We start from the raw sequence: 27891 nt of genomic DNA, 5'->3' as shown, positions 1-27891 counted from the left end.
GCTTTAGAGGTATTCCATGCCACAAGCCTGTTCACATTACATACATCAGGTATGTTAATGTTAAATACTTACTTACCCAAAACAAATTTTTCAAAACATTTCAAGATAAATTGGACCCTTTTGGTAGAAAAATCTATTTTTATTTCAACTGCAATATACAAAGACAGACAGGAAATATAGGAAGGACAATCTGCTTAGGAAGGTTGGTCGACAGTCAGTAGGTCGACACAAGCATTAGGGCGACATGGTCTAGGTCAAAAGGTCGACATGTGGTTTTTCATATTTGTTTTACACGAATGTCAACACAGTCGACATGGACACAGGATAAAGTGAACCGCTACGCTCGGCACAATATTTTATTCTCCCACCTCACCATAGTGGATGGTAGGGCATGAAATACCGCCTGTCGGCACAAAAAAAAACTGTGAAAAACCCCATGTCGACCATTTTACTGTCAACCTAGACCAACATGCTGTGGACCTAATGGCCGTATCCCTCCTCTGCAGATTTACATGGGCTCTATACCCAATTATGTCAGGGGTATGATATAAAAATAAGGGTCATACTGTAGTTATACAAAGCTGATATTCGTATAAACAGAAAGGTATATAATATATGTAAGCAGACAGCAATAAGTAACTGCCCCAGATTGTCATACAGTAATACAAAGTTCTTATAATGGTTGTTTACATCACTCTATAGGTTCTCCCCCCTCTGAATAAAGCCGTCCCTAGCACTAACAATGCTCCTGCGGCCTGGGCAGTAGGTGTGACTGGTCTGACCTGAACAATACACATATATTTCATTATTGCACGTGAATGGCAGCCACAGAGCGCGGCAGAATAGGACATATGATCTGTTCTCGGTTACTTCAGCAAGAATCCATCTTTCAGCGGGTCTTCGCTTTCCAGAATAAAGCTGGATGTCCCGGTGTAGTGAGCGTGGCCGGAAACCTCCACAATCACCGCCTTGTGGTCACCACAAACCGTCTCCTGCAAGAGAGGATCGGATCAGGAAAACAATAACGGGCATATATACCGGGTAGATATACCGGCGGCGGAATTTGTGGGAGGTGTGCCCAGGTGCAAAAATATAATCTGGGCTCCCCTCCTCCATCCCAACCCAAGCTCACAATATGAAACGTGGCAGAGGGTGACAGGAAGAGGCAGAGTGCGACAGGAAGAGGGTGAGAGAGGCTGCAGTGGGCCCATCTGTCCTCTGAAGCCTCAGTACACTGCATCTGCTGCACCATGTATTCCAATAATAAGTCCTTCCCAGTTCTGAATGCACCTGAGCATTTTACAGTGCAGAAAAGGTAGGACCACTGCAGCGCATCTCTTCCAGGCCCCCTAGGGACCCACACTCAAGAACATTTAAGACTCCTTTTACACCAGAAATGCAGAGACAAACCCGGGAATTACATTCCCGGGACAAGCAGAGACATTCCCGGGTTGGAACCCTTTCACACCAGAAAAGTCCCTGCATATTCTGGTGTGTGAAGGGGGCGGGAAGGAGGCTGTCAGGAGGTGGGGAGGAGGCAGGTAGGAGGTGGTGAGAATACTCACCCCGGTGGCTTGTCCTCTGTGCAGGCCGGGGATCAACACAGGCAGCGGCGCAAATGACGGGACAGGCGGCGGATGAAGATGACGCAGCTCTCCGGCGCCCTCACTGCAGCCGAAAAGCTGCGTAATTATCATCCACCGCCTGTCCCGTCATTTGGGCCTACGTGGATTCCGAGGACAGGACACTGAGGACCGTCAACCCGGGTAAATATACCCTACCCCATTCACACCAGCCAGGTCCCCGGGTTGAACCCGGGAACAACCCTGCTACCTAGCAGGGTTGGATTGCCGGAAACTTAGCCTGATAATTTGTCCCGGGAACCTTTCACACCAGCGCTAGTACCGAGTTGTTCCCCGGACTCAACCCGGGAATTTAGGTTGGTGTGAAAAGGGTAATACAGAAAGACATTTGCATATACTGTATCTGCCAACAGTACCTTGACTGCTTTTCCAGTGAACAAGGAATCCGTGGCACCGCTCTTAAAGGTCCGGGTTTGTTCCAACTGTATTAGACCTTTATGGTACTGCAGAGCTATGCGAGCAGTCACCCCAGAACCGGTAGGACTGCGATCAACCTGATGGCAGGGGCAAAAAAAAAAATCTAAATTACAATCAATACAATGACGCACTGTACACTTTATGGCACTGGGAAGAAGAGGGTAGGGATGCCCGATCCTGGGGTACATAAGCACCTCCAAACGCACACAGCAGGCAGGAACAAAGCACAATAGTACAGGGTTTTGTGCAATAAAACCAAGGCTAGTTTCTTGTGCATTACATAAAATGTAAAAATAAATCCCATTCCGCCTCAGGGTGATAGGACTTTATGTGCCTATAACAAGATCAGACATATTAACATACATTCACTACATAGATTACAGGGTCTCATACAGGCCTGCTGCCTGTTTCCCAGGTAGGTAGACCCTGACACAGTGGGTGTGGTATAAAGGACCGACAGTCGGGATTCCGACAGTCATTTCTCCGACGTTGGAATCCCGACTGCACAGCGGGGGGAGCGCAATGAAGCCCCTCGCTGCGCTCGCCACCTATTTTATTCTCCCTCTATGGGGGTGGTGGACCCCCACGAGGGAGCAGTCGGGATTCCGACGTCGGAGGAATGACTGTCGGGGAGGCGTCCGGCACCCGACACAGTTGTTATTAGCCTCTTAGCACTAATTAGCCGGCTCTCAGGCCTAAAGACTTGAAATGGAACTTGTGGATTGAGCCTTACCTTCTCTCACATTCACACCCCAGGAACCCTTATCCGGCTTTTACTAGAAGCCCAAAAGCTCTCAGGAGAGCAACCATATAAATCTTCCTGGATTTTTTTTTTTAAATACATAGGCCAGAAATCTGGAACATACATATCTCTCATTTATCACTTTACCAGTGATCTTTAATAACAGCTAACGAATAAACAAAGGCTGACTGGTACCTGGGAATCTGCAAATACACAGACATTGGCAGAGGGTTCCTGGCTGTAGGCATCCTTTCCATCAGTTACTATGGTGCCATATAAGAAAGACAGGTCTTCGCTGTCTGGATGGGTGATTTTAACCTTCAAAACAGATCAGAACGTTAATGCGTACGGCAGATACAATGGCGTGACGCGTTAATGTTATGTTTATTATTTTTCAAGGTGCGAAATATTAGTATTTGTGTTAATATAGGGATGGCATGATAGGAAGACCAGACGTACAGGGATTTGGTAAGATCAGGCAGCACAACCCTACCTGAGCCTTTACGGCGTCAGTCACCGCAGCTGCAGCAGCAACTACATCGCTTGTCCTTGAAGTGCAAACGTCCAGGCCAAAGCGCTCTGCACTAACAAATGCATAGAACGCTCCTCCGTATGCAACATCCACAACTACCTGCCCAAAGCCGGGAACATCAACCGTAACATCTGGGTGCACAAAATACCAGGAGAGCGCATTTACAGGTCTGCTTCGCAGATGTCTGGCCAAGGCAGGTTTTATACCGTGCAGATAATAATAATACAGGTCTGTCATATTCCAATAAAAACCAAATACAGTAAACTGAGTAGAGCGCTTGTCAAGGCTGTTCACTCAAACTGAGCTGCTGCAGAGGGGATTAGTCAGATCCCTTTGGAAAATATAACAAGAAGAGGGTATGCAGCGCTCTTTTAATGATCACAATTGTATGTTGTACAATACATATTTATTTGAAATAATAAAAATAAAGATAAAAAATGACAGTAAAAACATGAGTTTCAATATAAAAACAATATATAGACCTGCCAATATAGAAATGAAGTATATAACCTGCTCTGGTATTTTGAAAGTCCCAGCACAAATGGAGAGAGATATATAGTGGGAGTCCAAGGTGCTTTAAGTGCTGCTGGAGGTGTCCCGGTCCTTTGAAAGGATAGAATGGGCTTGTGGGGATCCTCTCTAAAGTGCGGCTGTGCTTGTGTAGGAATAGGTGCTCCAATCTGCAATCTCCATATAGTTTTTTGGAGGTGTCCCAGTCCGTTAGGATTTGTTTGTGAGGGGGATCCTCTCTAAAGTGCGTCTGTGCTTTGGGAAGAATGTTGGTCCCAATTGGGGGGATAAAGTGCAAGTCCAGATAATTAAGCAGGATAAAGTTGGCAGGTCTGGGTAGGTTCCTGGAGAAACCCCAATGCGTTTCACTGTACTAGGACAGCTTTTTCAAGGTGACTGCCATACATTCAGGCCCAGGTATATATACCCCCTTGATTAGTATTGGTTCACCTCATTGGTGGAGGGGAAAGTCACTCAAATGAACAGTAAACAATGAAAAATTCTAAAAACGAACTCGGAGACAGACTCTTATATTAATGATTCATAAACTATATAGATTTTAGTTATGAAACAATTGTGGGAAACAGTGTTTATGATACTTTAAAAAAAACGTTAACATGACCTCCAGACTCGGAAACAGTAATCACTTCCGGGTCACGGAGTTAATAGAGTGAATACACATTATATACAGTCATGAAAAGCAGTGTAAGACCCGGCAGTATTTTTAGGGGTCAGCTTGAGGTTATCTTTATAGTGTTATATTATAGATTTGTTCCAAAATACAAGTATATAGGATGAACACTCTGGAATGACACACTGGGGTGCAAGTTTATGAAGTGCGCCAATCGGAGAGTCCGAAATACGTCATTTCCGCCAGTTGACACGCAAAATGCGGAAGTATATTACCTATATACAAAAACTGGACTGGACTTGCACTTTATTCTCCCAATTGGACCAACATTCTTCCCAAAGCACAGACGCACTTTAGAGAGGATCCCCCTCACAAACAAATCCTAACGGACTGGGACACCTCCAAAAAACTATATGGAGATTGCAGATTGGAGCACCTATTCCTACACAAGCACAGCCGCACTTTAGAGAGGATCCCCACAAGCCCATTCTATCCTTTCAAAGGACCGGGACACCTCCAGCAGCACTTAAAGCACCTTGGACTCCCACTATATATCTCTCTCCATTTGTGCTGGGACTTTCAAGTGACCAGAGCAGGTTATATACTTCATTTCTATATTGGCAGGTCTATATATTGTTTTTATATTGAAACTCAATTGTCATTAAGTGTTTTTACTGTCATTTTTTATCTTTATTTTTATTATTTCAAATAAATATGTATTGTACAGCATACTATTGTGATCATTAAAAGAGCGCTGCATACCCTCTTCCTGTCATATTCCAATAACAGTTGGCAAATGCATCAATAGTTTCTAATGTCTTCAATACATCAGATAGTACTGGAGACTCCCTATTTCCGAATCATTGAGTCAAGCAGAAATAGGGCGGCAGTCAATAACTTGTCCCAATATAGTCAACATACTAGGAAAATATTGATGTTGAAAAGGTAACACCAAAAAAGGTTGGTTTCATAGTATCTGTATATTCAGCTCCTAAAATTTAATTTTCTGATTTTAGGGGTGACTGGGCACTACAGTACTGTTATCTGTGCAGCAGTTGAGTGCGGGCACTGCAGTACTGTTACCTGTGCGTAGGATGACTGCGGGCACTACAGTACAGTTACCTGTGCAGCGGATAAGTGTGGGCACTACAGTACTGTTACCTGTGCATAGTGTGACTGCGGGCACTACAGTACTGTTCCCTGTGCAGCGGATAAGTGTGGGCACTGCAGTACTGTTACCTGTGATGTGGGTGAGTTTGGGCACCATAGCACTACTGTTACCTGTGCGTAGGATGACTGTGGGCACTACAGTACTGTTACCTGTGCAGCAGATGAGTGCGGGCACTGCAGTACTATTACCTGTGCAGAGGGTGAGTGTGGGCGCCATAGCAGTACTGTTACCTGTGCACAGGGTGACTGCGGGCACTGTAGTACTGTTACCTGTGCAGAAGGGTGAGTGCGGGCACTGTAGTTGTAGTGTTGCCTGTGTGGCGTGTGAGTGCGGGCACTGCAGTACTGTTACCTGTGTGTAGGATGACTGCGGGCACTACAGTACTGTTACCTGTACACAGGGTGAGTGCGGGCACCATAGAAGTTTGGTTACCTGTGCAGAGGGTGAAGGCGGGGACGCTGTGGAAGCGCACTCGGCCACTGCGGCCCTCAGCGTAGGACACGTAGGCCCGCACCAGGCCGCAGGGGCAGTGTATAGTGACCGGGGTCTCCGGCCCCTGCGGATCCACCAGCCTGTAGTCCACAGCGAAGCGCCCCAGGGCGATGATAGCGTGCCCGCACATGGTGCTGTAGCCGGCGTTGTGCATGAAGAGCACCCCCAGGTGGGCCTCGGCCTCCTCACTGGGCACCAACAGCGCCCCATACATGTCCCGGTGCCCGCGGGGCTCCAGCATCAGCATCCTGCGCACCCAGTCCATGTTCTCCCGCACCCAGCGCCTCTTCTCCAGGATGGTGCTCCCGTCCGGTACCGGGGCCCCGCTCAGCACGATCCGCAGGGGCTCCCCGCCGGTGTGCATATCCACCACGGACAGCATTGGGCCATCGTTAGGCGGCAGCCGCAGCTTCAGCACCGACATGACTGTCACTGTGGAAGTGTGGAGCTAATAAATCACTGCTGCAGGCGCTGAAGCTGAGGCCGCCATCTTGGTTTTGGGCAGGTGGAGATCTACACCGTTACGGAGAGGAGACGTTTCCTTTATTGCGCCCTGGTCTCCCCGCTGTTACATTACTATACAATTAGCTCTTTTATGCCGCTGCTAGAATCAAGCGAGGCTTAGTCCCGAACGTTGCCAACAGTAAAAATGGCCGCTCCATTGCTGAACAGGTCCCATGATGCCTAGAGAGTTGTTGTGAATTACGTCACAACATCCGCAGAGCCAGACCCGGAAGTGCCGGTTATGTCTGCAGATGGGAAAGTCCTGAGTGCTGTACCTGATGGGTGAGTGACTGTACCATATACACACATCAGCCAGAGCCCAGTATACAGAGGATATACTATTATACAGAGTTTTGCACTGTGCTGGGCCAGGACTGTAGGGTATCTGCAGTCACTTCATCTATTCTAAACTGACACAACGTTGGTTATTATTTTCTTTTACCTACATGCTCGTTGCTAGGGGTTACATGCTCATTGACAGGGGTTTCTTGCTCGTTGACAGGGGTTTAGTGCTCACCGGTGCGCTAGCACTCCCATAATCCAACAATTCGAGGAAGTGCAGTAGGCTCTGCGCTCCCCTGACAGTAGGACCTCTAGCATCTGTTGTCTCCAAGGAGGCGGACAATTTTGTAGGGACGATTTAATTCAGTTTATGTCGACTTATTGTCTATCGATCAACAGAGGTCAAACTATTGACTGTTGACCTGGTCGCTGATGACCAATCGACCGTTTACCGTTAGCAGGTCTGTAATTTATGCAGATGGCCAAAACGATGCTGCAGGTGGGGCAGATGGGGCAGATGTAACATGTGCAGAGAGAGTTAGATTTGGGTGAGTTATTTTGTTTCTGTGCAGGGTAAATACTGGCTGCTTTATTTTTACACTGCAATTTAGATTTCAGTTTGAACAAACCGCAGCCAAATCTAAAGCTGCCCATACATGGTGCGATGCACACCGTGCGTTTTGGACTAGATCGCATCGCATTTAGGGGCTGTTTATGGTTGATAAATATTTTTCAAGCTGAGCGGCACTGCCGCCACATGCCACTGACCTGTAGGTATGCGCCATCATTGCTCCCCCATACATACGCTGCTCACCCCGTCAATTCCACGACTACCCGAATCCCTGAGCGCGCATGCGCGCCCGAACACCTAAGCATGCAATTGCATCTGAACACACGAAGACCCGAGATCTTTAGCTGTATCTTCTGATCTTCCCCGCAGCAAGTAAGATCAAAAGATCCAGCCACAGATCCACGGGAGTGCACATAGAATCGCGATTGTTCGTGATTGCGAACGATTTGCAGCAAAAATCTTCTAATTTTTTTACTCTAATCAGTCGAAATTCCCCCGATTGGATGAAAAATCGCTGTAATATGTGGGGTACCTTTAGATACGTGAAAAGGTCGACATAATTTTTCCACATCATTTTTTGTGTCAATTATCAACACTTTTCGACATGGGCCCCCAATTAGTGTAACGAGTACCCTCGCATGGCTCCCTTCACTCTCCATGCTTCGGGCCTTGTTGCCTCGTATGAAAGTAAAGTATGAAAAAGTCAAAAAAATTAAGGAAATGGTAAAAAATTGTCGACCTTTTGACCTATTGCATGTGACCTTTTGGGGTTGACCCATTGACAATCTAAAGTATTTAGGCCTTAGTAGATCTTAGTATTTAGATCTATCTTCCGGAACCCACCCTAACCGTAATGTAGACATTTCCGGAACCCACATTCTAACCATATCGGCATCATTACTGTTGACACCGACATACGGAACTGTAGATGTTTCTAGAACAAGGTAAATACAAGTGTTCGTGAAGGACTTATCTACTTACAGGCTTCACAAGTTCTGTAGATCATGTCTCAAACTCCTTGTACTTTCCAGCTCTGGAGACAGGAAAGATGTGCATCGGCCTTTACTGCGGGAAACCAGTTCTCTTCTCCAATGGATCCAATGAAACTTTTGGAGACTGTGGGGTGAGTTAATTTAATTGTAATGTTTCCTAAATATATTTCTATAGTTCAGATCTCATATACAGATGGTATCATTGTTGGAAGAATTACTGTACTGTAGTAGTCACCAGGGAAGAATTACTGTACTGTAGTAGTCACCAGGGAAGAATTACTGTACTGTAGTAGTCACCAGGGAAGAATTACTGTACTGTAGTAGTCACCAGGGAGGAATTACTGTACTGTAGTAGTCACCAGGGAAGAATTACTGTACTGTAGTAGTCACCAGGGAGGAATTACTGTACTGTAGTAGTCACCAGGGAGGAATTACTGTACTGTAGTAGTCACCAGGGAGGAATTACTGTACTGTAGTAGTCACCAGGGAGGAATTACTGTACTGTAGTAGTCACCAGGGAGGAATTACTGTACTGTAGTAGTCACCAGGGAAGAATTACTGTACTGTAGTAGTCACCAGGGAGGAATTACTGTACTGTAGTAGTCACCAGGGAGGAATTACTGTACTGTAGTAGTCACCAGGGAGGAATTACTGTACTGTAGTAGTCACCAGGGAGGAATTACTGTACTGTAGTAGTCACCAGGGAGGAATTACTGTACTGTAGTAGTCACCAGGGAGGAATTACTGTACTGTAGTAGTCACCAGGGAGGAATTACTGTACTGTAGTAGTCACCAGGGAAGAATTACTGTACTGTAGTAGTCACCAGGGAGGAATTACTGTACTGTAGTAGTCACCAGGGAAGAATTACTGTACTGTAGTAGTCACCAGGGAGGAATTACTGTACTGTAGTAGTCACCAGGGAGGAATTACTGTACTGTAGTAGTCACCAGGGAGGAATTACTGTACTGTAGTAGTCACCAGGGAAGAATTACTGTACTGTAGTAGTCACCAGGGAGGAATTACTGTACTGTAGTAGTCACCAGGGAAGAATTACTGTACTGTAGTAGTCACCAGGGAGGAATTACTGTACTGTAGTAGTCACCAGGGAGGAATTACTGTACTGTAGTAGTCACCAGATTTTATCATCTGAGCCGTATGCCGAAGAAATGTTTGATAGGTTTGGCTATAAATCTGGCGCACACATCGTCCCTATAAAAACTGATAGCAAGCGGACACAGCGCTTAATTGGAGAACGATTAATTAAACAACATGGGTAATTAAAAAATATTAGCATTTATTAATGCAATATGTCATTAAGAATAAATAAAAATAAATAAACAATTACCATGCATTGGCATATAGTATACTGTCTCTCACATAGATGGCTGATTGATAATGGTTCCCGAGTTGACCATATGACCTTCTAGCAGTCCCCTCGATTGGAAACACTCACTATGAGCAGATCTCACTTGTATGTTCGGCACAGCGGCGCTGACCTGTTTGCTAGTGATCAGGTTTGAACCAAGCCCCAGGTCTACTGTAAAAAAAAAAAGAAGTCTCATTGATTGATCGTTGATTCTTTATATGATGGTATCAGTTTGGTTACGCTGCGTTCTATGTACAGACATCTAATACATCACAGTTTCTGTAATCCATTATACGCCATATAGACAAGACTCTCCCGTGATTCTATCTTCCAGGCTTGTCCACGAGGCCAAAGGTCCGACACTTACAGCATCTGCCGGCAATGCGTAGGGTCACCCGACCTTTATGATTGGCTGTACCTGGGATTCATGGCCATGCTTCCCCTCATATTACACTGGTTCTTCATCGAATGGTACTCCGGTAAAAAGAGGTAGCTATATCACGTATGGGTTTTCTAGGAATTATTCCGAAAGAATAAAGGGAAAGCTGAAGAGTTAGAGAGCTAAAGTCAAAGTGTTTATGATACAAAATATATAATACAGATCGAATGTGAGGAAACATTGACGCATAAATGAAATACGTTCTGGACAGCACAGAGGTGTGTGTGGATGGAGGGGTATGCGGTGGGGAGGGGGTCACACCACATTTTTACTCCATGTAGTTCACAGACATTTTGCTGTTTGTATCTTATACTGTACGTTCATCGATGGTGAGTGATTTCCCCCCTGTGAGCACAGCTGCTCACTGGGCTGCGAGTATTCTGAATCAGGCCCTTAATCCTTGGGATACATTTGTACAGTAATTGGGAGGAGCGCCGCCTGTACAGCACCCTCCTGCACGCTTCTTGTATAGGTGAGACAGCCTAAAGAACATTGATTTAAAAATAAAACAGAACCCCCACATGACAGTCCACAGGGAGCCGAGCTGGCAATTGTTACCTGTGCCCACATTAATAACGATGAAGTGCTAAGCATTACCCTGCACATTCACATTCTGATTACAAGGCTTACTAATAAGAACTGTCAGTAATGTCGTGCTCAGGGCTGACTGACAGGCGTTATAGTCCTGTACTGTGCCTGCTGGGAACCGAAGTATAATACCAGGAAACAGCTGTTTGTTCCTGAGATCCCTGCAGAACATGTGAGATGGGTCTGTGAGGAGGCAATGGGGGTAACAGAAGAACACTGTATGGGGTAACAGAAGAACACTGTATGGGGGTAACAGAGGAACACTGTATGGGGGTAACAGAAGAACACTGTATGGGGGTAACAGAGGAACACTGTATGGGGGTAACAGAGGAACACTGTATGGGGGTAACAGAGGAACACTGTATGGGGGTAACAGAAGAACACTGTATGGGGGTAACAGAAGAACACTGTATGGGGGTAACAGAAGAACACTGTATGGGGGTAACAGAAGAACACTGTATGGGGGTAACAGAAGAACACTGTATGGGGGTAACAGAAGAACACTGTATGGGGGTAACAGAAGAACACTGTATGGGGGTAACAAAAGAACACTGTATGGGGGTAACAGAAGAACACTGTATGGGGGTAACAGAAGAACATTTTATGGGGGTAACAGAAGAACACTGTATAGGGGTAACAGAAGAACACTGTATGGGGGTAACAGAAGAACACTGTATGGGGGTAACAGAAGAACACTGTATGGGGGTAACAAAAGAACACTGTATGGGGATAACAGAATAATACTTTATGGGGGTAACAGAAGAACACTGTATGGGGGTAACAGAAGAACACTGTATGGGGGTAACTGAAGACCACTGTATGGGGGTAACTGAAGACCACTGTATGGGGGTAACTGAAGACCACTGTATGGGGGTAACTGAAGACCACTGTATGGGGGTAACAGAAGAACACTGTATGGGGTAACAGAAGAACACTGTGTGGGGGTAACAGAAGAACACTGTATGGGGGTAACAGAAGAACACTGTGTGGGGGTAACAGAAGAACACTGTATGGGGGTAACAGAAGAACACTGTATGGGGGTGTAACAGAAGAACACTGTATGGGGGTAACTGAAGACCACTGTATGGGGGTAACAGAAGAACACTGTATTGGGGGTAACAGAAGAACACTGTGTGGGGGTAACAGAAGAACACTGTGTGGGGGTAACAGAAGAACACTGTATGGGGGTAACAGAAGAACACTGTATGGGGGTAACAGAGGAACACTGTATGGGGGTAACAGAAGAACACTTAATGGGGGTAACCGAAGAACACTGTATGGAGGTAACAGAGGAACACTGTATGGGGGTAACAGAAGAACACTTTATGGGGGTAACAGAAGAACACTTTATGGGGGTAACCGAAGAACACTGTGTGGGGGAGGTCAGCAGTTTTTAGCTACAGAAGTCCTAGAACAAAATCTCATGATCTCATTCGTGTTACCCAAGGGATGGGTCATAGGGTCCACACGATTTGGGACTTGATATACCATTTTTACATGCAATAAATTGCATGCGATTTATTGCACATAAAAAATCCACGGGGAGCTGGCATCAGCGGGGTTCGGGCATCATTGATCAGTGGGATCCGGGCAGCGGTGGGGAGAACATCGCAGTATTTGCAGGGCGGGAAGCGGCTGCTGAATTTTTAAAAATATTTTGAAAAGACTGGCTGCCTAGTTATTGGCTGAGAGAATCAGCGGCCAACAAGTCTTTTCAAAATATTTTTTTTCAATTCAGCAGCCGCTTCCCGCCTCTCCCCACCTGGAAAATGCCGCTACCCGCCGCCGCCACCCGGACCCCACTGCTTGGCACACACCTACGGATCAGACCAACACATCGTGGGTGCTAAAAAGCACCCGCGATGTGTCGCTGATGGATCCGATCTGACAGATTGAACCTGCAGCAGGTTCAGTCTGTAGGGTCGGAGGGGGAGGGGATATTAAACGCATATGATTTGGGCCGATTTCTCGGCCCGATCCATTGGCGAAATTGGCCTAAATCTGATAAGTGTATGGGCACCTTTATCCCCAGATGACATCTAACCATTGTGCCGGTCACACAGGGATTCCAAGTCGATAAAGTAAAAAATAAATGCTGCATTTTTGTTTTACTTTATATATCTCTATACAATGATACTTATATGATACTTTTTTGTTTTATTATAGAATTGCACAAAACAAAGATAATATTTGTTCCAATTAATATTGCTTTGTTTGTTCATTTTTGGTTTGTATGTTTGTTTGTTACAGCTCAGTAAAATATCTGGTACACAAAGGAAGCAACACGTACAGTAATAGCACTGCTTATATGTAACTGCAGGAATCAGATAGAGAAATGCTTTAGAGGTGTGTGGGTTTGGTTGTACCCGGATTTACTCAGTTCACAAATCCGGCGATCAGCTGTCACATGTTCTGTATAGCCAATAATATTCGAGTAAAACCAAACCCGTACATCTCTACTTAGCATGAGATGTGTGCGTCGCAGCGTCAGTCATTCCGCTGGGTTTTTTGCCGCTGACTGACTCTCCAGGCCCACCCCCCATAGTACACCATATTTGTAGATTTTTGGAAGTCTGTCGTGCTATGAAATATCCTCCAGTGTATTGGTAACTTGGTCTCTCATTATTTCTCTATTAGTTCCAGTGCGCTCTTCCAGCACATCACAGCCTTGTTTGAATGCACTGTAGCCGCCTTGATAGCGTTACTCGTTATGGAACCCATTGGATCTCTGCATGTGCGCTCTTGCGGCGTGGAGAAGCTCTCTGATTGGTATACGATGCTGTATAATCCCAGTCCGGATTATGTCAACACTGTGCACTGCACCCAGGAAGCCGTCTACCCCTTGTAAGTGTAAAGGCCTACATTATCCCTGGTGTTATAATATGGGTCATGCATGGGGACGTCTTTAATTATTAATAATCAGTAAAGATCCATCTTAATATGATAACATTGATCTTTTGGGTATGGGTAACGATGTCCAAATCTTGGTCTAGACCAGAATTCCTGTGCGGTAAGCAACGAGTGATGTCTGTGCTGCTACTCATGTCTGACTGTCGTCGTAGGTACACCATCGTGTTCATTTACTACGCCTTCTGCCTGGTGCTGATGATGCTGCTGCGACCGCTCCTCATTAAGAAGATCGCCTGCGGACTCGGGAAGTCCGATCGTTTTAAAAGCATCTACGCAGCGCTTTATTTCTTCCCAATCCTAACGGTGATACAGGCAGTAGGAGGCGGATTACTATGTAAGTTACAGCCGGATTTACTTTCTTCATGTGTTAGTATTTATTATTTATTTATTACCAGTTATTTATATAGCGCACACATATTCCGCAGCGCTGTACAGAGAACATTCCCATCAGTCCCTGCCCCAGTGGAGCTTACAATCTATATTCCCTACCACATGTACACGCACACACAGACATTCTGGGGTTAATTTTTAGTTGGAAGCCAATTAGCCTACCTGTATATTTTTGGAGTGTGGGAGGAAATCGGAGTACCCGGAGGAAACCCACGCAAGCACAGGGAGAATATACAAACTCCACACAGTTAGGGCCAGAGGTTGTTCTCTAATTACTGAATTTTGTGACTTTATTGACGCATAATATTACAGTACTAGCCAAAATAAAATTATTGGTGAGCAGATTTATAGATATTTATATATATATTCCTTTCATTATTACCATCTTCAGTTAAAGTAGACCCACCACACACGCATGCACACATGGGCTGAACAGATAATACATCTCCTAGGTGATACAGTCGGATAACACTGTCATCTGCAATGGGACCATGTCAGCTATAATCCAGTTCTCAGCAGTAGCATCATATTGCTATTGGAGGGACCAATCAGGAGCCATGATATCTGGGACTGTGCCAACGGCTCGCCCAACCCCTTTGGTGGCATTACATGTCGCTGGTTTTACAACCGGGAATGTTAGATAAACCATATAGAGACTATACGGAGCGGTTGGACCAAGTGGTTCACAGGTGGTAACACAACTTTTATGTACAATCTGATAGGTTAGGAGAAATGTACCAATACTTGGAGTTGTGTTATGTGTGTTATTGTTTAGTACATCATTACAATCAGCTATACATAAATGATTGCAGTATGTGAGGGTATTGTGAGATACAGGTATGCAGAAAACCCCCAACCCTAACACACCCACCTATGTGGTAACACAGGGACCCCAGCTGCGTTTCACCAGGATCCACAGCCGCGTTTCACTAGGAGCCACAGCCGCGTTTCACCAGGAGCCACAGACACGTTTCACCAGGAGCGCTACAAATACTTTGTAGTTTGACTGCAATGTGATCAGTATTTGCCGGGCCTGCTGTAGGCACAGGGGCCTATTTAGCAAAATATCTCAGTTTCTATTTCTAATCACTGTAAATGGCAATGATAATGCACATTTTAGGGTGATTCAGACCTGTTCGCTAGGCTGTGTATTTGCAAAACGTCCCCCCACCCCGGCATCCGAATTCGCTCCATAGTATGTGAGAGTGGATTTGGATTATGCTGCAATCAGAGCGCACAGGGGAAGACGTCAGCTGATCCCGTACATCGGCAGAAGGCAGGGGAGAGTCTTAAATGTGTAGCTGATGCCTTCTGAGCGTACAGATATAAATATATATATATATATATATATATATATATATATATATACAGGTGACCTGGGTGCATTTCCATGTCTTGGTATACAATAATAATCCTATGTGATGCATTATAATGTTTCCCAGAGAATGGCCTGTGTGTCAGCTTGTATTCCCAGCATTGTCCCTGCTGTCCCCTTCTGTCACCTCTGCGGCCAGTACGTACGAGCTTACAGTCGCCAGCGCATTGTATGATTTCTCATCTGATTAATTCTCTCTCCCACCTTTCCAGATTATGCGTTCCCGTACATCATCTTGGTGTTGTCATTAATAACGCTGGCTGTGTATATGTCCGCGTCAGAGATAGAGGTAAGATTGGACTATTACGCTTCGCGTCTGTGTCATTATTACGTACTTTGCTGTCATTATAACGCACCGCACAGCAGTTCACAATCACATCTCAGTTAAGCAATTACCTACGCCTTACAGAATTGTGTTCCGCGGAGCAATGTAACTGTAACAGAGCCTGTACGTAATCGCCCAAATAACAGCCTTAATTACATCTGATTAGCTTGTCCTTTCTCCTGATGTGCTATTATTCTGTGCGGTTGTGATGACACAATGGTACGGTGCTGTCAGCAATAGCTTCCCTTTCTGGTCTCACCTGATCTCACGCGGATGTCTCCTTAGCTAGATCCGTACTCAATGTTCCTGCTCAGAAAGCATTTCATTGACTAGTAATATATTTGGCTACATCTGTCACTCAAAGTGTGTCTGGAGATATAACCCTGGGTGGAGCCTCTGACTCACATGACTGACTCACATGACAGAGAACCAGCCCAGTGAGCCCACAGACAGTGCCAGACACCCTCTGCCTCTCCATGTTACACAGCAAAGACACAGCTACTCACCAGACACACCAGGTGAGCGCCCCACACCTCCATACCTCCCAACATGACCCTCTCCAGGAGGGGCAGAAGGCTCTGTTTGATTGTCATCACCTGTCATTTTAAACAGGGTAATTGATAAGAAAGGTGTTTAAGCACAGGTGATGGTAATCCATAAATTAAGAAGAAAGTCCAGAAACAGAGCAATGTGTCCCTGGAGAGGGTCATATTGGGTATGCACACCCTCCCCCCCCCCCCCCCCCCCCCCCCCCCATTCACGGCATCCCCACGATTAAATGGCACATGCAAAACACTGACATGGCTATGGTCGACAATGAAAAAGGTTGACAAGATTTATTTTTCACTTTTTCAATGTTTTCATATTCATTCTCCTGTGTCGACATGGACACCATGTGCCACACTTATGTCAACATTTACATGTGTTGACCTTTCTGTGTTGATTTTTTTCTTGTGGCGATTCGCGGCACCCCCGCGACCCCCCTCCCGCGATTTGCAGCACACCCCCTGCAATTCACGGCACCCCCGGTGACTCCCGTGATTTGCGGCCCCACCCCGTGACACCCCCCCCCCCTCCTGCAATTCGCGCCAACCCCCGGGCCCCCCCTCCCGCGGTTCACGGTGCCCCCCACGCCCCCCCCTACCGCGATTCCCCACCCCTGACCCCCCCTCCTGTCATTGCGGCAACCCCCCGCCCCCGTGACCCACCCTCCCGCGATTCACTGCAACCCCCCGCGCCCCCCCCATCCCACGATTCGCGGCACCCACACCCCCCCCCCCGCGACCCATCCTCCCGCAATTCACAGCATCCACCCACGACCCCTCCTCCCGTGATTCGCGGACACCCCTCACCTCCTCCCTCCCCCACCCCCGCGCGTGATTCACGGCAACCCCAGGATTAAATGGCACATGCAAAACACTGGCACGGCTATGGTCGACAATGAAAAAGGTTGACATGAGTTTTTGAAGATTTATTTTTCTTTTTTTGAATGTTTTCATATTTATTCTCATGTGTCGACATGGACACCGATGAAGTGCCACACTTATGTCAACATTTACATGTGTTGAACTTTCTGTGTTGATTTTTTCTTGTAGCAATTTTTTTCCAGTGACAACTATGAACTATGTGCACGTCAACCTACACATCATCAACCAATTCTTTGTATAATATATAACACCTGTTCTGTTTTACTGTAGGTGTTTTAAGTCAGACCTTTTACTGCTACTATTACTGTTTATGTAAATGCATTCTGAATGACAGCAACATCCTACCATCCTTCTACAAGAATATATAACCAACTAGGTGATTCATCGCGCCCTGTGCCCCCCCCCCTCCCGCAATTCACGTACCCCCCGCGCACCCCCCTCGCGCAATTCACGCCCCCTCCCACGCTTTGCGGACCCCCGCGATTCGCCGACACCTGCGCCCCCTCCCTCCCTTGATTAACGGCAACCCCCCGCGCCCCTCCCGCAATTCACGGCACCCCTAAGCCCCTCTTTAGTCCACCGTATACTGACACACCCCTATCACTACCCAGCTTCCTGCTCTCCTGAACCGTAACTTCCACCACTGGGGAGTTGCTGACGCTGTTTTGGCCACATGCCCCTATCATGCCTCATAGCCCAGCCTCCTGCTCTCATGCACCCTAACTCCCACCCAGTAGGAGGAGACACTGACTCTGGGCCACCATCCTGTACTCCTGTAGTGCCACGCTGGACCCTCACCCACTGGCAGAAGCTGCACAGTATCTCCCACCCTCCTCTTTAGTCCCCCTTATGCCCACACACCCCTATCACTACCCAGCCTCCTGTTTTCCTGTGTCGTGACCTCCGCCAGTGGGGAGCCGCTGACTCAAAAACACCCTACTATACTATTGCACGCACACACCTAAACAACATGCACACACAGCCCCCCCCCACACCCACAAATGTCACTGTACCATCCACACTATCAATGTACATCTTACTCTGTAACCGCTTTTTAATTAAACAAAACAATACACACCCCCTTCCACATCATATGCTCTCTATTTAACACATTTCACCTATAACTCAAGTTGCAATACAGGCATCTTTCATACAATTCTAACCATATTTCTCATATACAAACGTTCACAAATTAAGGGGGCGCAGCCCCTCACGCCGGTGTGAAGAGCGCCCGTAGGGTGCGATGAATCACCTAGTTGACTAGTAATTACTAAGATAATTGCCGCTTTATATGCCGCTGCCAACGTTGGCTCATAGATCTCTCGGGGGGGTTTTGCGGACACATTTCATGGATGAATAAGGATGTGGTTCTCCGTAGCGTGTGATTGGCCGGCACCCCTGCTGATTAATTAGGTATGGCTCATTTGGTCGACCACGGAAGGTCGACAGGGCCTTATCTCGACACATGACAGAGGTCGACATGGCTAAGGTCAACAGGGTTGGAAGGTCAACATAAGTATTAGGTCGACCACCAGAGGGTCGACATGAGTTTTTCACGTTTTTTTGATGTCCCAAATGTCAACATGGACACCATCAAACTGTGCCGCATCCCCTTGCATGGCCCGCTGCGCTCGGCAAGCTATTTTATTCTCCCTCCACGCCGTAGCGGATGGTAGGGCATGAAATACCGCCTGTCAGCACATGTCGGCTCAAAAAAACCTGACAAACTTATGTCGACCTTTCCATTGTTGACCTAATGCTTGTGTCGACCTTCCAACCCTGTTGACATATTTCATGTGTTGACCTTCAGTGGTCGACTCAATTCATGTCGATTTAAATAGGGTCAACCTAGTAACCGTATCCCGATAACGCCCATTTATATATTGGCCGGTTGTTATCACTCTCCATTTTATCACTTTAATGATTTATACCCCTTTCACATCGCACCGAATTACCGGGTTCGTGCCGGTTCGACCCAGTAATTGGTGCGATGTGAAAGGGGTTACTGGGTCCCGCAAACCGGTAGCAACACGGCAATACGAACTGGTGAAAAAGAAGGGTTCTTACCGGTTCATTTCTGTGTTGCTTTGCGGTGTGAACGGTCGAGCGACGTGTTTCCCGTTCAGGAGGCAGTGCTTGGAGCAGCGTTGCCTCCTCCCCCGCGATTTATCACCCTGTACACCCTGGCCCTTATTCTGGTTCACTTGCAAAGACAAATTCCTTCTTAGATGGACAAAACCATGTGCACTGCAGGTGGGGCAGATGTAACATGTGCAGAGAGTATTAGATTTGGCTGGGGTTTTACTTCAAAGCAAGATCTATATTGCAGTGTAAAGCAGCCAGTATTTACCATGCACAGAAACAAAATAACTCACCCAAATCTAATTCTCTGCATGTTACATCTGCCCCACCTGCAGTGCACATGGTTTTGTCCATTTGAGAAGGAATTTGCCTTTGTGAGTGAACCAGAATAAGGGCCCCTGTGTACAGGGCTTAAGGCTAAACTGATTGCATTGTTTTGACCATTGTATATCTGTATTTTTAATCTAATACCAGGAATTTAAGGAATAAACTGGAATCAGTTGTTATGGATGACTGTGTATTATATGGCGCGGTTATGACATTATAAATGCATCATTGAAGTATACAAAAAAGGACTTTTTCTCTCAATATATACATAGATCATAATTAGTATTTTTTACAATTCATAGTTAACACACTAAGCTATACTGGCCGATATAGTTATTGATGCAGACGATATCGTTAACGATAGAGGTTGCAGATTTGAGCGTACACAAAGATCGGTAAACGATATTGTTCAGTGATGTCACGGAACCCGCTGAACATGTGGGTAAAATGGCCTGCATGTGCAGCAAGCGTGAGGGGTCGTTAACGATGTTCGGGAGCAAGCATCGTTAACGATATTGAGTGTACACACTAGAGGATATTTTAAAAGCTGTCGCTCAGAAGCCCCTTTCTGAGCAGTATCTTTTACAATATTCTCTAGTGTGTTAGGGCCTTAGGATGGAAATCTGTTGGGTACAGGTGTTAAGGCCCCCATACACTATGCGATCTTGAGACGATTTCATCCGATTTCGGCACTTTGTGCCGATAATCGGGTGAAATCGGCCCAAAATCGCAAGTGTGTGATATCTGATCCGATGCGCGGTCCAGTGCGCATTGGACCGGATCAGGGAGGTCGGACTGTCAGCATGTACGATCACGTCCGACCTCCCTGTATGCACATGCCTGCCCACCTGACAGGCATATGCATGCAGACACCGGGGGAGCAGTGGGGCGGGCAGCGGGTCCCTAAGAGCTTAGCTTGCAGCGCCGGCGAGTGCTGACCTGGCCGGGCTGTGTGATGATCATAGATATCAGCAGCGCTGCGGGAGTCGGGACGGGACGCGCAGTGGTGGGTATTAGATTTTAAAATACCTGTCAAATGACTGGCCTTTCTCTGATTGGCTGGCTAAGCTCTCAGGGACCCGCTGCCCGCCCCACTGCTCCCCCTGATGAGAGCACCGCCGCCCCCTGACCCTCACCGCCCGCCCCCTGCGCCCCGACGTGATAAATCGCAAGCGATTTATCACATGTCAAATTTGGCTCATCAAGTGCCAAATTGTATGTGAGCCTCCCGGGCGGCTCACAGGAGAAATGGGTCCGACTTGTCCTAAGGACAAGTCGGCCTAATGTATGGGGGCCTTTAGGTCCAACAGCCAAAAGGTCAATTTCTATTGGTCGACAGTCAAAGGTTCAACACTTAAAAAAAGGGTCGATGAGGTTTTAGCTTTGTTGGTGTCTGTCACCATGGATGGCGTATAAGTGTACTTTTGAGGTAATCAATCTAGTGAAGATGTATTATGAACCCTAGGATATGCTTTATCTGTTAAAGAACACAATATTGACCAAACATATAGCATTTTTACAAGTAGGGTTTATTGTATCATTGAACTTGTATTCACTATAACAGTTAAACAGGAAATCTCAGTGGGCACAATGGCCTAACGTATATTTTCCAGGTGTATTTCCTACGTAAGACGCTTTCGCCTCACACGACAGCTGTATGTGCCCGCAGAATAGGCTCCACCCACTGATAAGAGTTCCGTGATGTATTGCACAGTGGTCATAGAACACAGGCGCGACCAGTTAGCAGTATGTCCTTATGAAGGCAGCTTAGGTGATTGTATTTTTAGGTTCATTTACCTGACCTTTACATTGCAAACAAATACTTCATGCAAACAGTGATCAAATGTCTCTATTCATTTATAGTCTTTCAAGGATCTGCTGGTGAGGAAGAAGCGTCTGGTCGTCCTCTTCAGCCACTGGCTAGTCCATGCCTACGGAATCCTCTCCATTTCTAGAATGGATAACCTGGAACGGGACCTGCCTCTTCTTTCATTAGTTCCCGGGCCTACACTATTCTACTTGCTCACTGCCAAATTTACAGACCCGTCACGAATACGTCTGGAAGAAGGCAGCGGACATTAACTGAAACACCAGCTGGGAAATAAACGTAACCCGGAAAGCCATTAATTGAAGTCTGAGGCGTATCAGTATTCCAGGACATGTTCTAAGCGCGCCAGTCACCTATATGCAACGGTGACGGCCATTTTGTGCACTCAGCCGATATTTGAGTGCACAGCCTACAAATTCACCAAGACCCAGTGACCATACTGTAAAGTTTAATCTGAAGCCTACAAACGTTGAAGGCAGCCATTTTGTGGGAGCCAAACCAACATGTGACATCATTGCCTTCTATCAGTTCACTCGGAAGACATTGTGATATCTGCATTCTTAGTGAATTGAGACTAATGCATGGTCATGGATATTGACAAATGGCTGCCTGGGACTTTTTTAAACAAGTCTCTTCCCTCCATCTAGAAGCTTCCCTCCTGTATGTTGCCAGCCTTTTTAGTTGCACTTTGAGAAGTGTGCCCCAAGGACAACATTGCGCCAAAGACTCGCCTTGAATCTACAGTACAAATAAGTATCCGCTTACTTTCTGGCTGGCAAAGCATGCTGGGACTTCTCAACAGCCTGAGAGCAAAAGGCTACTTTGCCCATGTGTTATAATATTGGGATGAGATTTTAAGTCTACTGATCGACTGTAAAGTTCAAAGCATAGGACTTCTATACTATAACCGGTACTTATGTAATTGCCGGGCGCCCACTAAGCAAATAGCTTAGTGGGCGATTCTGCATAAGAAAATCGCATGCGTTTTTTGAATACGATGCGATTTTCCTATGTAATTTATTCACTGCTCTCTGGCCTTGGGCGGTGCAATGAGATCGCATGCGATTTTATAGGGTGCGATGCCATTTAATGTAGTATACACTTGTTTGACATACAATGGGATTTAGCCCCCCCCCCAATGCGATTTCACTACGGTGTCGTACGTACGCAAATTGGGCGCCCGGCTAATACGTAAGTACCCTATAACCTTATTATCAGGAGGTGTTGCTGGACTGCAGTATCTTTATTGTGTATATTGAAGTTTATTGTGGGATTGAGGACAGGGGCTCCTTATCCATCTGTGTCTTCTCAACCGTTGTATTAATCTATTTATTTTTGTGTTTTGAGTTGTAAATACATGAAGGTCAGTGGCATTTGTTTTTTTTATACTTTGATTTCTGTATTGTACATTTTGTGTGTTCTGTCCATGAAGAATAAAAGCAGCTTCAAGGATTAGTGTCATTTTTCCAAATCAGTGAAATATATTTGTTGTAGGCTGAGACCCCCCCCCCCCCCCCCACACACGGTCCCTGTTGACACTGAGCAGCTTCGTTAACCCTTTGAGTGCCAACATCTGTGAGCGATGTGCTAAAAATCCCAGCGTCGCTCACATTTGTTATATAAATTCAAATAAAAAAATGTTGTGTAAAAAAAATATTTTATTATATAAGGTCACATTACAGGTCATTGTAATGAATACAAATGTTTGATTGGCGATTTTACACCTATTATGAAAAATTCACTCGGCATTTAAAGAGTTATAGTGAGCAGTTTGCTGATAATCGCTCAACTCCGTAAATATGGCTCATAGTTGGTAAATGATAACATCCATATTTAGCAATAAAGCTTTTTTTTTTTTTTTAAATGACCAGATATAACATTGGAACAGAATCTCTCACCATAAAATTGAACCAGGATGATGACAAAACTTAATTTTAATATTTTTTTTCCGAAATTTCTCAATGAGAAACTTTTGGCCCAGGAATATCGTTAAAAAAAAAAAAAAAAAAAAGCTACTTTCAAATACTTGGGAACCACTGGTGCACTCTGTACTTTATTGTTGGTGGGGTTAGCGAGTCAACTTTTCCACCGCTGAATACCATTGTGATTCATTTTGCAGTATCAGAGGCGGATTTAGACCTCAGGGGGACCTAGGCAAGATACCGGGTTGGGGCCCCTCTCCTTCAGAAAATCCATAAAACTATATGTTGCTGCTGATTGCAGGCAATAAAGTACCTTGGATGTGCACAGTCACAGATACTCACTCAGCTGCGCGGACATTGGCAATGTGTACAGATCTGAATCAGGCTTCAGGGGGGGAGATTCTCTAAACTAAAATTGCGGTAAAACCCCCAGTATCGGGGTTTTTACTGCATTTTGGGATGCTCTAAACATCCCCCGCCAGTTTACCGTGACAGAGGGGCATCGTTAGCAAAAGCTGGCGATGCCATGGGCTTCTACCATGACCCACACCGCCAACCCCCCCCCTCCCCCCCTCACCTGTGACCTCCTCCTCCTCCCTGCACTGTGATCCTCTTCCGGGTGCAGGGAGGAGGAGGAGGAGAGCCAGCCCCCCCACAGCAGCAGCGCCGGGTTAGGGAGGGAGGGAGGGGGGAGCCGTCGGGAGCCGCTGACTCACCGCAAAGGACAGCTCTTAGCGCAAGAGCTGTCCTTTGCCATAATTATATTAGAGCCTATGCGATAATTATGTAGGCGATGGGTGGCAGAGGGGGGCTGCAGATGTTAGAACATCCCGCCCTAGGTCTTTTGGAAGTAGCTGAATCCCTGTGACAGATTTAAAGTAAACTGACAGCCCAAAGTGGATGGGACCATTATGTTTGTCCAGACATTTTTATCCTATTAAAGAAAATAAAAGGGACTTTGGGAGAGCGGGCAGGTCGTGTGATATCATGATGTCACACGGTAGTCGCGCATCGCTCCTCTGTGAGCATTGTGAATGGCTAGGATATCTTTACGGCGCCCCTTGGGACCTGCTGGGCCCTAGTCAGGCACCTTGGTTGCCTTGTGGAAAATCCTTCTCTGTGTGGTATAGTCTAGATTTTTGTACATTTTTTTTTTTAATGAAATGCCTGGTCCACCGTGTACAGAAGATCAGTATAGTTTATTATAACGGTTCCCATGGCCGTTTCTGGCTAATTCCTATTTCTGCGGTCTTAAAAGTGACGTCAATCCAGTAAATTTATTGTGCAGTACATCGCTCAGGTGCCCGATCTTCTCCTCTCTCTGATTCAGTTTTTTTAAAAGTTCGATAATGGAATCCAAAATCTCCTGGTCTCGCTCAGAGAAATCCTGAAACAGACAAAAGATCTTCTATTAATAGTGATCAGACTTCCACATGATAAGGAAAATCGGTTGATGTTTGATAGTTGTGAGATGAAAAGCCGGAATTAATTGGGTGATTCTGGTTGACTCCCTAAGCACGGAAAAATCGCTGCTTATTGAGCCAACTAACGCAGCCCACTGGGCGAGTGAATGCCCACTCCTGCCATACATTCCCGGTGCATTGCCAATGGATGTTTTGAGAATGGGGTCGGCGGCTGAAGTCCTGTGACATCAGCCACCCGTCTGCGTTTGCAGGGGGACACCCTGCGGTTTCCTGGGCGCACCCACCATTTTTGTAGGTACTCCCAGGAGTTGCAGGGTGTTCGATGGCGTCTGCACAGCGGCCCTGCATATGCGCAGACCGCAAACATCAGTCCCCGGTGTATAAAAGATCAGAATGACCCCCTAAATGTATAAATCTCTAGTTGTGAGTCCTCAATATAAATGCATGTGTCCGCAGCTGGTTTATTTAATGCTGTAGAAAATGTACAGACTTTATAGTCTAATAATGCATTGTGATAAAAGTGAATTTTATTCTATAAAAGAGCGATGTTGTCATTCAGCCATATCTGCATTCTTCAGGCTGCCGGCTGCACTGTAAATGTAATATCACAATTTGATATAAAAACCCAAGTCATCTACAAGTAACACCTTGCTCCAGAAGTCTCTATGTGCACAATGAGGCCCACAGCAATTCCAATCAGGGTTCTAGATTCCCAAGAAAGGAACAGGGGTTGGGGACTTCTAGTATATAAGTAGTCAAAAAAATACTTACGCTGCAAACAAAGTTATCTTCTTTCCAAGCTTCACGCAGATGTTCTGAAAAGAGAAATCACACATATACGTATATACATTAAATTGTCAAGACAAAAAAAAAAAAAAAAAAAAAAGCAACGTTTCCGTCTACATTTAAAGAATTTCCCCGCAATGCACTTTTGTATGGTTTTATAAAGGATGGTTGGCACTTGTTTTACATTTCATAATAATAATAATAATATAGTGGAAGACGAGTAATCCAATGCATATATACCCACGAGAGACGCCAGGTTCTCCTCCAGGCGCGAGGCCGCTGATAAGTGCGTCTGTGCTTCGCTTCTGCTGTCCGTAATATCTTCCTTATATTGCGCATTTTGCTGGTAATGAGTAGTAACAGAGTCACCATACATGTATGTTGTTAGGGCGTATGCATTATAAAAGAAATGTATATTTACAAAATGTAAACCATTTACAATATGCAATGCTTTACAATGTTAAACTTTTATTTACAACTGAAATCCCTAAAGTTTTCGTCCAGCAAAACCTCTCTGGGACAATTTTCACAAGCGAGTCATTAAAGCAGACCCCCGGAAGAGGTGCGGTTTGTGAGTAAAGGGGTGTGGTCTCACAGGAATGGCCAATCAGGGGTGTGAGCAGATTTATTGCTGGGGAGATTGAACCAGGGTGGTAATAATATGTATGTCTACTGATCTACATTGCACAATACATTTTATACTTTTCCAGTGACATTATCGGCAGGATGTAATACAGTCCAAGTTTGTTAATAAAAATACATAGAGGCCCTTATTCTGGTCCACTTACATAGGCAAATTCTTTCTCAAATGGACAAAACCATATGCACTGCAGGTGGGGCAGATGTAACATGTGCAGAGAGAGTTAGATTTGGGTGGGGTTTTACTTCAAAGTGAGATCTATATTGCAGTGTAAAAATAGTGCAGTCAGTATTTTTCCTGCACAGAAACAAAATAACTCACCCAAATCTAACTCTCTCTGCACATGTTACATCTGCCCCCCTGCAGTGCACATGGTTTTGTCCATTTGAGAAGGAATTTGCCTTTGCAAGTGAACCAGAATAAGGGCCATAGTCAGTGGTGCGCAGTGTATTGCTGGAGTAGATATTATTATGAACCTTAATAAATAGTTAGAAATAATTTTGCAAAAACAAACCAATCTCTGCCATCCTGAGAACCGGCTGAGGAGATGAATGCCATTACTTTTTGATGGGTGCCTCTTGTGCCAGTTGGGAGTCCCCCCCTAATCTGACAGAATAGACGCATGCGCACAGTGTCTATTCAGTGGCGCAATGGACGTAAAACGGGGCGCGGCCCTCATTTGCATACGCCGTGCCCCAATCAGCATAAACCACGCCCCCCTTTTCGGGCGCTCACATCCCTACTCTGGTTATGGAGAAGTTGGGAGGTATGTTACCATTATCGCCGCTGACACTGGACAGAGCCAGACGTCCTATGATCTGCATGCGGTTACTGATACTAGGATTGTACATATTTATTTGGACAACGCCAGATCTCCTATTCAGCATACTGGGCTATTTAGGAGTTGGGGTTGCGGCTTACGTTTTTATCAGTTGATAATTTATGTATTGTAAGCTCTTTAAGAAGGTCTTGATTTTTTATTTAAAAAGTTTTTTTTTATTTGGATCTATCCACATTATTGATTGAAATAACAATTTCCTCATCACTGATTCTATTCAGTCAGGTGTTGTACGTTATTTCTCTTGGGACTAAATGATGGGTACAAGAAGTCCGCAAGGGTCTAGGTTTACACCGATGGTGGTCACAGAACGTGAAATATACAAGATGTGGCCCTAAAGTAATCAGGCCAGTTTTGTCTGGACAGTTGCCATATCAACTTTTTGACCCTTTTTGTATATATATATATATATATATACACACACACACACAAACACAGGGGGCCCAGCACTCACTACAACAAACTAACTCACCTTAACATTCAAATAATCAATTAAATAAATAATGGGGTTTTAGTTCATGAATTGATTAATGCATTTAAGCTTGCAGCCCATCGCCAAGGGACCCCATTTCACTGCAAGTCCTACACTAACAACTGATTTTCATGGGAACCTGGCACCTGCTTACACATCATAGCTAAAATGAACATGTGTTATTTTCCTGGGTTAATGCTCAACTGCCAAGTAACTTATGGCTTTTATAAGGTGAGACAATCCCAAACACAGCACCTGAATTAG

At 45.6% G+C, this 27891-nt stretch overlaps 3 protein-coding genes across 3 annotated transcripts in view; 1 reads left to right on the top strand and 2 right to left on the bottom strand.

Annotated features, from left to right (window-relative positions):
* Nucleotides 1-112: 112 nt before the first annotated feature.
* L3HYPDH (trans-L-3-hydroxyproline dehydratase) lies at nt 113-6814 on the bottom strand. Its single transcript, XM_083167416.1, has 5 exons — nt 6079-6814; nt 3296-3465; nt 2998-3120; nt 2000-2137; nt 113-992 (listed from the first exon to the last, which is right to left on the bottom strand). The coding sequence occupies exons 1-5, from the start codon at nt 6560-6562 to the stop codon at nt 867-869; spliced, it is 1041 nt and encodes a 346-aa protein (XP_083023542.1). The 5' UTR covers nt 6563-6814; the 3' UTR covers nt 113-866.
* JKAMP (JNK1/MAPK8 associated membrane protein) lies at nt 6797-22997 on the top strand. The gene is made up of 7 exons (XM_083167417.1): nt 6797-6924; nt 8527-8618; nt 10189-10343; nt 13519-13725; nt 13944-14125; nt 15769-15845; nt 21581-22997. Exons 1-7 carry the CDS (start codon nt 6921-6923, stop codon nt 21797-21799), a joined length of 936 nt encoding a protein of 311 aa, XP_083023543.1. The 5' UTR covers nt 6797-6920; the 3' UTR covers nt 21800-22997.
* A 200-nt stretch (nt 22998-23197) lies between these two features.
* CCDC175 (coiled-coil domain containing 175) overlaps nt 23198-27891 on the bottom strand; it is a 78107-nt gene continuing 73413 nt past the window's right edge. Inside the window, exons 16-18 of the mRNA XM_083167187.1 lie at nt 25918-26020; nt 25663-25706; nt 23198-24854 (exon numbers count right to left, since the gene is read on the bottom strand). Coding sequence (XP_083023313.1) covers nt 24705-24854; nt 25663-25706; nt 25918-26020 — 297 coding nt within the window. The 3' untranslated portion in view covers nt 23198-24704. The remainder of the gene's footprint in view (nt 24855-25662; nt 25707-25917; nt 26021-27891) is intronic.

The sequence above is a fragment of the Crinia signifera genome, chromosome 12 (assembly GCF_055691185.1).
Source record: "Crinia signifera chromosome 12, ASM5569118v1, whole genome shotgun sequence".
NCBI lineage: Eukaryota > Metazoa > Chordata > Amphibia > Anura > Myobatrachidae > Crinia > Crinia signifera.
This window is presented reverse-complemented; position numbering and strand designations above follow the sequence as displayed.